Here is a 13,959-nt window from a genome sequence, read left to right as displayed (position 1 = left end):
AATTTTAAAGTCCTCTATCAGGTCACCCCTCAGCCTTCTCTTTTCTAGAGAAAAGAGCCCCAGCTTGTTCAGCCTTTCCTGATTGGTATAACCTCTCAGTTCTGGTATCAACCTTGTAAATATTTTTTGCACTTTCTCTAATCCCTTTATATTCTTTTATAATATGGAGACCAGAACTGTGCACAGTGCTCCAAGTGTGGTCTAACCCAGGTATATGGAGACCAGACCTGTGCACAGTGTTCCAAATGTGGTCTAACCAAGGTATATGGAGACCAGAACTGTGCACAGTACTCCGAGTGTGGTCTAACCAAGGTTAATGGAGGCCAGAACTGTGCACAGTGCTCCAAGTGTGGTCTAACCCAGGTATATGGAGACCAGACCTGTGCACAGTGTTCCAAATGTGGTCTAACCAAGGTTTATGGAGACCAGAACTGCACACAGTACTCCAAGTGTGGTCTAACCAAGGTATATGGAGGCCAGAACTGCACACAGTACTCCGAGTGTGGTCTAACCCAGGTATATGGAGACCAGACCTGTGCACAGTGTTCCAAATGTGGTCTAACCAAGGTTTATGGAGACCAGAACTGCACACAGTACTCCGAGTGTGGTCTAACCAAGGTATATGGAGGCCAGAACTGCACACAGTGCTCCGAGTGCGGTCTAACCCAAGGTATATGGAGACCAGAACTGCACACAGTGTTCCAAGTGTGGTCTAACCCAGGTATATGGAGGCCAGAACTGTGCACAGTACTCCGAGTGTGGTCTAACCAAGGTATATGGAGGCCAGAACTGTGCACAGTGCTCCAAGTGCGGTCTAACCCAGGTTAGACCTAGATTTTAAATGCAAATTGATAGTGACTACTTAACAATTAAAGTGTCACCTATCGTGGTGATAAACACACATGGGCCGATGGCAAAATACTGCAGATGCTGGAAATCTGAAGTAAAACGTTCAGCAGATCAGGGAGTATCTGTGGGGAGAGAAGTTAAAGGTTAACTCTACGACCTTCCATCAGAACTGATAGTAACTGGACTAATATTATTTGTGTTAAATTGTAGGTCTTCACTCAGGAATAATCTGCCTCATTGTGATCTTGGTTATTTCGATACTCCTGGGACTGGGATTGCTGATTATGTCTCCTGGAGGTATGGGCCTATATCTTACTGTGACGATATGATGGGGTGAATTTCTGCAGAAAGATCAGCTGAAACCCTGGAGAAGACGAGTAAATGACGTCTCCTTTGGGGATTTTCACAGATCTTTCACCAAAGAGGACAACCCCATGGACATTCAGCCCCTATGTTTGGAGGTCTTTCATCTAGGATTTTATTAAAAGTTTTCTGAAAGTGCAAATAAGCTATATCTTCGAGACTTCAACAGCCTGTTTACTGTAACACGCTCTGAGAAGTTGAGGAGCTTATAGCTAGGTGGGAACTTTCTCTTTTAAATCAATGCTGGCTGTTCCTTAAATTCTTCTTACCTACAGCCTGTCCTGTTCCGTACATCTCTCCCTACTCTGCCCCAACTATATCCTTTAAATTCCAAGCTCTTCTCACTGTCAAATGTTGCATTTCAAGCCCAGTTATCTTCATGGCCCCTCAATGATTTTGACAATTTATTCTGAATTGTGGACGTCTTTGTGCTGTTAAGCCCAATGTCCACCAAGAACTGGGTCAGGTGGCCCTAAAACTTAGTTCCCAAAATAGAAGAGCCTTTTACCTATCAGTCTGGGCTTGAGTTGAGGATTAGGGGACCAGCCTAAATTAGAGTCCCAGAGGTGGGAGGACCCTGTTCAATCTGCTAATGATCCATTTCCAAACTTGGAACGTTATGGTGTTGAACAAAGTCATTGCTGGAATAAAGCTCTCCCCAAACCCCTGGCTTGGCCTTGAACTAATTACTGACCTACCAGCCCCATTAGACACTCTCCCTTTCACCATCCCACACAAAAGATTGGCAGGAGCCCAAGTATACCAATAGAATTCCTGACCATGTACAGTGAGAGAAAGAGGTCTGAGCCACGCTGAAGGCATCAACAGGCCTGGTGGCCCAGTATCACCTTCCAGAGGGTCCCTGGACAAGCAGCTCCCATCCACAAGAGGAGCACCTCATAAGAACATAAGAAATAGGAGTAGGAGTCGGCCATACGGCCCCTCGAGACAGCTCTGCTATTCAATCAGATCATGGCTGATCTTCGACCTCAACTCCACTTTCCTGCCCGATCCCCATATCCCTCGATTCCCCTAGAGTCCAAAAATCTATCAATCTCAGCCTTGAATATACTCAATGACTCAGCATCCACAGCCCTCTGGGGTAGAGAATTCCAAAGATTCACAACCCTCTGAGTGAATAAATTCCTTCTCATCTCAGTCTTAAATGGCCGACCCCTTATCCTGAGACTATGCCCCCGAGTTCTAGACTCTCCAACCGGGGGAAACAGCCTCTCAGCATCTACCCTGTCAAGCTCTCTCAGAATCTTATATATTTCAATGAGATCACCTCTTATTTTTCTAAACTCCAAAGAGTTTGGGCCCATTCTACTCAATCTCTCGTCATAGGACAACCCTCATCCCAGGAATCAATCTAGTGAACCTTTGTTGCAACAGGTTGGACAAACTGATTCAGGACCAAACAATCTGGTGGACCATTTACATCTCATCCAACAGGACACCCAGTTGTTGCTGATCTGCCATTGCCTCCAGGACCCCACTGGGAGTCTATCACCAGAGCAGGCCTCTGCTGGCCCAAAGATAGCTCTCTTCCCTGTACTCAGTACTAATTCCTCTGTACAAGGATACTTAGCTGGCTACTGGGAACATGACCTGGGCTGGCCACTCTTCAGGGAAGATTGGACAGAGAAATAACTCCAAATCCCACGCTGTGCATTGCTCACTGCCCAAACTAAGAAAACACCCCACCAGCAACTCACGGCAAAGCTGTGGCCATAACGGCTCCCCACCCACCCACCAACTTCCAACCCCTTTGTACGGAGGTTCTGGAGAGAACTGGCAGTCAGGAGGAGCCGAGCACCCCCGTTCCTAACTCCTTGCATACGTGGCTTGCTGTCACATGCAGCCTTGTACAAATATTACTCTTACCTCCAAGAAACTGCTCCTGTCGTAACACAACCGTGTAGACAAAGGACCCATTGGAAAGGCACAGACTGACCATGAGACTTCAGCAACCACCCCCTCCCCGTGCACGACCACCACCATTGGGGGAGAAATTTAGTTCATGCCACCCGCTACTCCAGTGTGAAATCGGCGATCGCTCTCCGAATTTCGCGTCCTGACCTTGGCCCCGTTCAAACTGCACCCCAAGTGCGCCGGATGCCAGATCGGCTGGGGTGACTTTTAGTCGTCCAGAGCACCTGCCTAAAACAGGCATCAGACTCTTTAAATATACAAACCAGGTCTTGTAGGATCCCTGAATGCAGAATTCAGGTATAAATGGGGGAGCAGCGTGGGAAATGCCCCAGGCATTGAGCGGCCTAAAGTCCAACCTTAAAGGGGCCGCTGAATAAAAGGCCCAGGAGACACAGGAAGGCATCTCCTGGACCCCCAAAGACCCTGTCCCGCAGTCCCCCCTGTTTCAGGCCCTTCCCAGGATCCCATCCCAGGCTCAACCTGCTGCTGTCTCTCAATGTAGGAGCCGGCCAAGGCCTCCACTCACCCCCCACCCCCCCCCCCGGCCCACAGCAGGGAGGAAGATTGGGGCCTCCCCCAAACCAGGGAGAGGCAGTGGGGACCCCAGGCCAGGGAGGGAGATTGGGGCCTCCCCCAGACCAAGGAGGGGCAGTGGGACCTCACCCCCAAGAGCAGGGAGGTAGATTGGGGCCTCCCGCAGATCAGGGAGGTAGATTGGGGCCTCTTCCAGACCAAGGAGGGGCAGTGGGACCTCACCCCAAGAGCAGGGAGGTAGATTGGGGCCTCCCCCAGACCAGGGAGGTAGATTGGGGCCTCCCCCAGACCAGGGAGGTAGATTGGGGCCTCCCCCAGACCAGGGAGATAGATTGGGGCCTCCCCCAGACCAGGGAGGTAGATTGGGGGCCCCCAGACCAGGGAGGTAGATTGGGGCCTCCCCCAGACCAAGGAGGTAAATTGGGGCCTCCCCCAGACCAGGGAGGTAGATTGGGGCCTCCCCCAGACCAAGGAGGGGCAGTGGGACATCACCCCCCAGACCAGGGAGGTAGATTGGGGCCTCCCCCAGACCAGGGAGGTAGATTGGGGCCTCCCCCAGACCAGGGAGGTAGATTGGGGCCTCCCCCAGACCAGGGAGGGGCAGTGGGACCTCACCCCCAAGAGCAGGGAGGTAGATTGGGGCCTCCCGCAGATCAGGGAGGTAGATTGGGGCCTCTTCCAGACCAAGGAGGGGCAGTGGGACCTCACCCTAAGAGCAGGGAGGTAGATTGGGGCCTCCCCCAGACCAGGGAGGTAGATTGGGGCCTCCCCCAGACCAGTGAGGTAGATTGGGGCCTCCCCCAGACCAAGGAGGGGCAGTGGGACATCACCCCCCAGACCAGGGAGGTAGATTGGGGCCTCCCCCAGACCAGGGAGGTAGATTGGGGCCTCCCCCAGGCCAGGGAGGTAGATTGGGGCCTCCCCCAGACCAGGGAGGTAGATTGGGTCCTCCCCCAGACCAGGGAGGTAGATTGGGGCCTCCCCCAGACCAGGGAGGTAGATTGGGGCCTACCCCAGGCCAGGGAGGTAGATTGGGGTCCCCCAGGCCAGGAGGTAGATTGGGGCCTCCCCCAGACCAAGGAGGGACAGTGGGACCTCACCCCCCAGAGCAGGGAGGTAGATTGGGGCCTCCCCCAGACCAGGGAGGTAGATTGGGGCCTCTTCCAGACCAAGGAGGGACAGTAGGACATCACCCCCCAGACCAGGGAGGTAGATTGGGGCCTCCCCCAGGCCAGGAGGTAGATTGGGGCCTCCCCCAGACCAAGGAGGGACAGTGGGACCTCACCCCCCAGAGCAGGGAGGTAGATTGGGGCCTCCCCCAGACCAGGGAGGTAGATTGGGGCCTACCCCAGGCCAGGGAGGTAGATTGGGGTCCCCCAGGCCAGGAGGTAGATTGGGGCCTCCCCCAGACCAAGGAGGGACAGTGGGACCTCACCCCCCAGAGCAGGGAGGTAGATTGGGGCCTCCCCCAGACCAGGGAGGTAGATTGGGGCCTCCCCCAGACCAGGGAGGTAGATTGGGGCCTCCCCCAGACCAGGGAGGGGCAGTAGGACATCACCCCCCAGACCAGGGAGGTAGATTGGGGCCTCCCGCAGATCAGGGAGGTAGATTGGGGCCTCTTCCAGACCAGGGAGGTAGATTGGGGCCTCCCCCAGACCAGGGAGGTAGATTGGGGCCTCCCCCAGACCAAGGAGGGACAGTGGGACCTCACCCCCCAGAGCATGGAGGTAGATTGGGGCCTCCCCCAGACCAGGGAGGTAGATTGGGGCCTCCCCCAGACCACGGAGGTTGATTGGGGCCTCCCCCAGACCACGGAGGTAGATTGGGGGCCCGCAGACCAGGGAGGTAGATTGGGGCCCCCCAGGCCAGGAGATAGATTGGGGCCTCCCCCAGGCCAGGGAGGTAGATCGGGGCCTCCCCCAGGCCAGGGAGGTAGATTGGGGCCTCCCCCAGACCAGGGAGGGGCAGTGGGGCCCCCCTCAGACCAGAGAGGGGCAGTGGGGCCCCCCTCAGACCAGGGAGGGGCAGTGTGGCTCCCCTCAGACCAGGGAGGGGCAATGGGGCCCCCCTCAGACCAGAGAGGGGCAGTGGGGCCCCCCTCAGACCAGGGAGGGGCAGTGTGGCTCCCCTCAGAGCAGGGAGGGGCAATGGGGCCCCCCTCAGACCAGGGAGGGGCAGTGGGGCTCCCCCCTCAGACCAGGGAGGGGCAGTGGGGTCCCCCCTCAGAGAGGGGCAGTGGGGCCCCCCCTCAGAGAGGGGCAGTGGGGCCCCCCCTCAGAGAGGGGCAGTGGGGCCCCCCCTCAGAGAGGGGCAGTGGGGCCACCCCTCAGAGAGGGGCAGTGGGGCCCCCCCTCAGAGAGGGGCAGTGGGGCCCCCCCTCAGAGAGGGGCAGTGGGGCCCCCCCTCAGAGAGGGGCAGTGGGGCCCCCCCTCAGAGAGGGGCAGTGGGGCCACCCCTCAGAGAGGGGCAGTGGGGCCCCCCCTCAGAGAGGGGCAGTGGGGCCCCCCCTCAGAGAGGGGCAGTGGGGCCCCCCCTCAGAGAGGGGCAGTGGGGCCACCCCTCAGAGAGGGGCAGTGGGGCCCCCCCTCAGAGAGGGGCAGTGGGGCCCCCCCTCAGAGAGGGGCAGTGGGGCCCCCCCTCAGAGAGGGGCAGTGGGGCCCCCCCTCAGAGAGGGGCAGTGGGGCCCCCCCTCAGAGAGGGGCAGTGGGGCCCCCCCTCAGAGAGGGGCAGTGGGGCCCCCCCTCAGAGAGGGGCAGTGGGGCCCAAAGACAGGTGAGTCTCAGGTCAGAGGTCAGCCTCTCTACAATAACTGTTTCTCTCTCTATTCCAGTCCGAGAGCAGGTAAAAGCCTGTTATCATTCTCACTCAGCAGCTCCTGTCGTTGGGGAGGAAAGATTCATCAACACTGAGCTCATCGAGGTTAGTCCCAAACACTGACTGTATCGATCTCACCGAGATTAGTCCCCAATACTGACTGTATCGATCTCACCGAGATTAGTCCCTAATACTGACTGTATCCATCTCACCGAGATTAGTCCCCAATACTGACTGTATCGATCTCACCGAGATTAGTCCCAAACACTGACTGTATCGATCTCACCGAGATTAGTCCCCAATACTGACTGTATCGATCTCACCGAGATTAGTCCCCAATACTGACTGTATCGATCTCACTGAGATTAGTCCCCAATACTGACTGTATCGATCTCACCGAGATTAGTCCCTAATACTGACTGTATCCATCTCACCGAGATTAGTCCCCAATACTGACTGTATCGATCTCACCGAGATTAGTCCCCAATACTGACTGTATCGATCTCACCGAGATTAGTCCCCAATACTGACTGTATCCATCTCACCGAGATTAGTCCCCAATACTGACTGTATCGATCTCACCGAGATTAGTCCCCAATACTGACTGTATCCATCTCACCGAGATTAGTCCCCAATACTGACTGTATCGATCTCACCGAGATTAGTCCCCAATACTGACTGTATCGATCTCACCGAGATTAGTCCCCAATACTGACTGTATCGATCTCACCGAGATTAGTCCCCAATACTGACTGTATCCATCTCACCGAGATTAGTCCCCAATACTGACTGTATCGATCTCACCGAGATTAGTCTCCAATACTGACTGTATCGATCTCACCGAGATTAGTCCCCAATACTGACTGTATCGATCTCACCGAGATTAGTCCCAAACACTGACTGTATCGATCTCACCGAGATTAGTCCCCAATACTGACTGTATCGATCTCACCGAGATTAGTCCCCAATACTGACTGTATCGATCTCACCGAGATTAGTCCCCAATACTGACTGTATCCATCTCACCGAGATTAGTCCCCAATACTGACTGTATCGATCTCACCGAGATTAGTCCCCAATACTGACTGTATCGATCTCACCGAGATTAGTCCCCAATACTGACTGTATCGATCTCACCGAGATTAGTCCCAAACACTGACTGTAGCGATCTCACCGAGATTAGTCCCCAATACTGACTGTAGCGATCTCACCGAGATTAGTCCCCAATACTGACTGTATCCATCTCACCGAGATTAGTCCCCAATACTGACTGTATCGATCTCACCGAGATTAGTCCCCAATACTGACTGTATCCATCTCACCGAGATTAGTCCCCAATACTGACTGTATCGATCTCACCGAGATTAGTCCCCAATACTGACTGTATCGATCTCACCGAGATTAGTCCCCAATACTGACTGTATCGATCTCACCGAGATTAGTCCCCAATACTGACTGTATCCATCTCACCGAGATTAGTCCCCAATACTGACTGTATCGATCTCACCGAGATTAGTCTCCAATACTGACTGTATCGATCTCACCGAGATTAGTCCCCAATACTGACTGTATCGATCTCACCGAGATTAGTCCCAAACACTGACTGTATCGATCTCACCGAGATTAGTCCCCAATACTGACTGTATCGATCTCACCGAGATTAGTCCCCAATACTGACTGTATCGATCTCACCGAGATTAGTCCCCAATACTGACTGTATCCATCTCACCGAGATTAGTCCCCAATACTGACTGTATCGATCTCACCGAGATTAGTCCCCAATACTGACTGTATCGATCTCACCGAGATTAGTCCCCAATACTGACTGTATCGATCTCACCGAGATTAGTCCCAAACACTGACTGTAGCGATCTCACCGAGATTAGTCCCCAATACTGACTGTAGCGATCTCACCGAGATTAGTCCCCAATACTGACTGTATCGATCTCACCGAGATTAGTCCCCAATACTGACTGTATCCATCTCACCGAGATTAGTCCCCAATACTGACTGTATCGATCTCACCGAGATTAGTCCCCAATACTGACTGTATCGATCTCACCGAGATTAGTCCCCAATACTGACTGTATCGATCTCACCGAGATTAGTCCCAAACACTGACTGTAGCGATCTCACCGAGATTAGTCCCCAATACTGACTGTAGCGATCTCACCGAGATTAGTCCCCAATACTGACTGTATCGATCTCACCGAGATTAGTCCCCAATACTGACTGTATCGATCTCACCGAGATTAGTCCCCAATACTGACTGTATCCATCTCACCGAGATTAGTCCCCAATACTGACTGTATCGATCTCACCGAGATTAGTCCCCAATACTGACTGTATCGATCTCACCGAGATTAGTCCCCAATACTGACTGTATCGATCTCACCGAGATTAGTCCCCAACCCTGACTCAATCTCCATCATCCCCACACCCACACACACAGAGACAGCCCCACACCCACACACACACAGAGACAGTCCCCACACCCACACACACACAGAGACAGTCCCCACACCCACACACACAGAGACAGTCCCCACACCCACACACAGAGAGAGACAGTCCCCACACCCACACACACACAGAGACAGTCCCCACACCCACACACACACAGAGACAGTCCCCACACCCACACACACAGAGACAGTCCCCACACCCACACACACAGAGACAGTCCCCACACCCACACACACAGAGACAGTCCCCACACCCACACACACAGAGACAGTCCCCACACCCACACACACACAGAGACAGTCCCCACACCCACACACACAGAGACAGTCCCCACACCCACACACACAGAGACAGTCCCCACACCCACACACACAGAGACAGTCCCCACACCCACACACACAGAGACAGTCCCCACACCCACACACAGAGAGAGACAGTCCCCACACCCACACACAGAGAGAGACAGTCCCCACACCCACACACAGAGACAGTCCCCGCACCCACACACACACAGACAGTCCCCACACCCACACACACAGAGACAGTCCCCACACCCACACACACAGAGACAGTCCCCACACCCACACACACACACAGACAGTCCCCACACCCACACACACAGAGACAGTCCCCACACCCACACACACACAGAGACAGTCCCCACACCCACACACACAGAGACATTCCCCACACCCACACACACAGAGACAGTCCCCACACCCACACACACACAGAGACAGTCCCCACACCCACACACACAGAGACATTCCCCACACCCACACACACAGAGACAGTCCCCACACCCACACACACAGAGACATTCCCCACACCCACACACACAGAGACAGTCCCCACACCCACACACAGAGAGACAGTCCCCACACCCACACACACAGAGACAGTCCCCACACCCACACACACAGAGACACTCCCCACACCCACACACACAGAGACAGTCCCCACACCCACACACACAGAGACAGTCCCCACACCCACACACAGAGAGACAGTCCCCACACCCACACACACAGAGACACTCCCCACACCCACACACACAGAGACACTCCCCACACCCACACACACAGACAGTCCCCACACCCACACACACAGAGACAGTCCCCACACCCACACACACAGAGACAGTCCCCACACCCACACACACAGAGACAGTCCCCACACCCACACACACAGAGACAGTCCCCACACCCACACACACAGAGACAGTCCCCACACCCACACACACAGAGACAGTCCCCACACCCACACACACAGAGACAGTCCCCACACCCACACACACACAGAGACAGTCCCCACACACACAGAGACAGTCCCCACACCCACACACACAGAGACAGTCCCCACACCCACACACACAGAGACAGTCCCCACACCCACACACACACAGACAGTCCCCACACCCACACACACAGAGACACTCCCCGCACCCACACACACAGAGACAGTCCCCACACCCACACACACAGAGACAGTCCCCACACCCACACACACAGAGACAGTCCCCACACCCACCCACACAGAGACAGTCCCCACACCCACACACACAGAGACAGTCCCCACACCCACACACACAGAGACAGTCCCCACACCCACACACACAGAGACAGTCCCCACACCCACACACACAGAGACAGTCCCCACACCCACACACAGAGAGACAGTCCCCACACCCACACACACAGAGACACTCCCCACACCCACACACACAGAGACAGTCCCCACACCCACACACACACAGAGACAGTCCCCACACCCACACACACACACAGAGACAGTCCCCACACCCACACACACACAGAGACAGTCCCCACACCCACACACACAGAGACAGTCCCCACACCCACACACACAGAGACAGTCCCCACACCCACACACACAGAGACAGTCCCCACACCCACACACACACACAGACAGTCCCCACACCCACACACACAGAGACAGTCCCCACACCCACACACACACAGAGACAGTCCCCACACCCACACACACACAGAGAGACTGTCCCCACACCCACACACACAGAGACAGTCCCCACACCCACACACACAGAGACAGTCCCCACACCCACACACACAGAGACAGTCCCCACACCCACACACACAGAGACAGTCCCCACACCCACACACACAGAGACAGTCCCCACACCCACACACACAGAGACAGTCCCCACACCCACACACAGAGAGACAGTCCCCACACCCACACACACAGAGACAGTCCCCACACCCACACACACAGAGACAGTCCCCACACCCACACACACAGAGACAGTCCCCACACCCACACACACAGAGACAGTCCCCACACCCACACACACAGACAGTCCCCACACCCACACACACAGAGACAGTCCCCACACCCACACACACACACAGAGACAGTCCCCACACCCACACACACACAGAGACAGTCCCCACACCCACACACACAGAGACAGTCCCCACACCCACACACACAGAGACAGTCCCCACACCCACACACACAGAGACAGTCCCCACACCCACACACACACAGACAGTCCCGACACCCACACACACAGAGACAGTCCCCACACCCACACACACAGAGACAGTCCCCACACCCACACACACAGAGACAGTCCCCACACCCACACACAGAGAGACAGTCCCCACACCCACACACACAGAGACAGTCCCCACACCCACACACACAGAGACAGTCCCCACACCCACACACACAGAGACAGTCCCCACACCCACACACACAGAGACAGTCCCCACACCCACACACACAGAGACAGTCCCCACACCCACACACACAGAGACAGTCCCCACACCCACACACACAGAGACAGTCCCCACACCCACACACACAGAGACAGTCCCCACACCCACACACACAGAGACAGTCCCCACACCCACACACACAGAGACAGTCCCCACACCCACACACACACACAGAGACAGTCCCCACACCCACACACACACAGACAGTCCCCACACCCACACACACAGAGACAGTCCCCACACCCACACACACAGAGACAGTCCCCACACCCACACACACAGAGACAGTCCCCACACCCACACACACAGAGACAGTCCCCACACCCACACACACAGAGACAGTCCCCACACACACACACACAGAGACAGTCCCCACACCCACACACACAGAGACAGTCCCCACACCCACACACACACAGACAGTCCCCACACCCACACACACACAGAGACAGTCCCCACACCCACACACACAGAGACAGTCCCCACACCCACACACACACAGAGACAGTCCCCACACCCACACACACAGAGACAGTCCCCACACCCACACACACAGAGACAGTCCCCACACACACACACACAGAGACAGTCCCCACACCCACACACACAGAGACAGTCCCCACACCCACACACACACACACAGTCCCCACACCCACACACACACAGAGACAGTCCCCACACCCACACACACAGAGACAGTCCCCACACCCACACACACACAGAGACAGTCCCCACACCCACACACACAGAGACAGTCCCCACACCCACACACACAGAGACAGTCCCCACACCCACACACACAGAGACAGTCCCCACACCCACACACACACAGACAGTCCCCACACCCACACACACAGAGAGACAGTCCCCACACCCACACACACACACAGAGACAGTCCCCACACCCACACACACAGAGACAGTCCCCACACCCACACACACAGAGACAGTCCCCACACCCACACACACAGAGACAGTCCCCACACCCACACACACAGAGACAGTCCCCACACCCACACACACACAGAGACAGTCCCCACACCCACACACACAGAGACAGTCCCCACACCCACACACACACAGAGACAGTCCCCACACCCACACACACAGAGACAGTCCCCACACCCACACACACAGAGAGAGACAGTCCCCACACCCACACACAGAGAGACCGTCCCCACACCCACACACACAGAGACAGTCCCCACACCCACACACACAGAGACAGTCCCCACACCCACACACACAGAGACAGTCCCCACACCCACACACACAGAGACAGTCCCCACACCCACACACACACAGAGACAGTCCCCACACCCACACACACAGAGACAGTCCCCACACCCACACACACACAGAGAGACAGTCCCCACACCCACACACACAGAGACAGTCCCCACACCCACACACACACACAGAGACAGTCCCCACACCCACACACACACAGACAGTCCCCACACACACACACACAGAGACAGTCCCCGCACCCACACACACACAGAGACAGTCCCCACACCCACACACACACAGAGACAGTCCCCACACCCACACACACAGAGACAGTCCCCACACCCACACACACAGAGACAGTCCCCACACCCACACACACAGAGACAGTCCCCACACCCACACACACAGAGACAGTCCCCACACCCACACACACACAGACAGTCCCCACACCCACACACACACAGACAGTCCCCACACCCACACACACACAGACAGTCCCCACACCCACACACACAGAGACAGTCCCCACACACACACACACAGAGACAGTCCCCGCACCCACACACACACAGAGACAGTCCCCACACCCACACACACACAGAGACAGTCCCCACACCCACACACACAGAGACAGTCCCCACACCCACACACACAGAGACAGTCCCCACACCCACACACACAGAGACAGTCCCCACACCCACACACACACAGACAGTCCCCACACCCACACACACACAGAGACAGTCCCCACACCCACACACACAGAGACAGTCCCCACACCCACACACACAGAGACAGTCCCCACACCCACACACACAGAGACAGTCCCCACACCCACACACACAGAGACACTCCCCACACCCACACACACACAGAGACACTCCCCACACCCACACACACAGAGACAGTCCCCACACCCACACACACAGAGACACTCCCCACACCCACACACACACAGAGACACTCCCCACACCCACACACACACAGAGACAGTCCCCAC

At 55.8% G+C, this 13,959-nt stretch overlaps 1 protein-coding gene across 1 annotated transcript in view; it reads left to right on the top strand.

Moving 5' to 3' along the window:
* LOC137310695 (bone morphogenetic protein receptor type-2-like) overlaps positions 1 to 13,959 on the top strand; it is a 122,863-nt gene that overhangs the window by 67,618 nt on the left and 41,286 nt on the right. Inside the window, exons 4-5 of the mRNA XM_067978371.1 lie at positions 1,060 to 1,146; positions 6,512 to 6,600. Of these exons, the coding sequence (XP_067834472.1) occupies positions 1,060 to 1,146; positions 6,512 to 6,600 (176 nt within the window). The remainder of the gene's footprint in view (positions 1 to 1,059; positions 1,147 to 6,511; positions 6,601 to 13,959) is intronic.

The sequence above is a fragment of the Heptranchias perlo genome, unplaced genomic scaffold (assembly GCF_035084215.1).
Source record: "Heptranchias perlo isolate sHepPer1 unplaced genomic scaffold, sHepPer1.hap1 HAP1_SCAFFOLD_270, whole genome shotgun sequence".
In the NCBI taxonomy this organism is placed as follows: domain Eukaryota; kingdom Metazoa; phylum Chordata; class Chondrichthyes; order Hexanchiformes; family Hexanchidae; genus Heptranchias; species Heptranchias perlo.
This window is presented reverse-complemented; position numbering and strand designations above follow the sequence as displayed.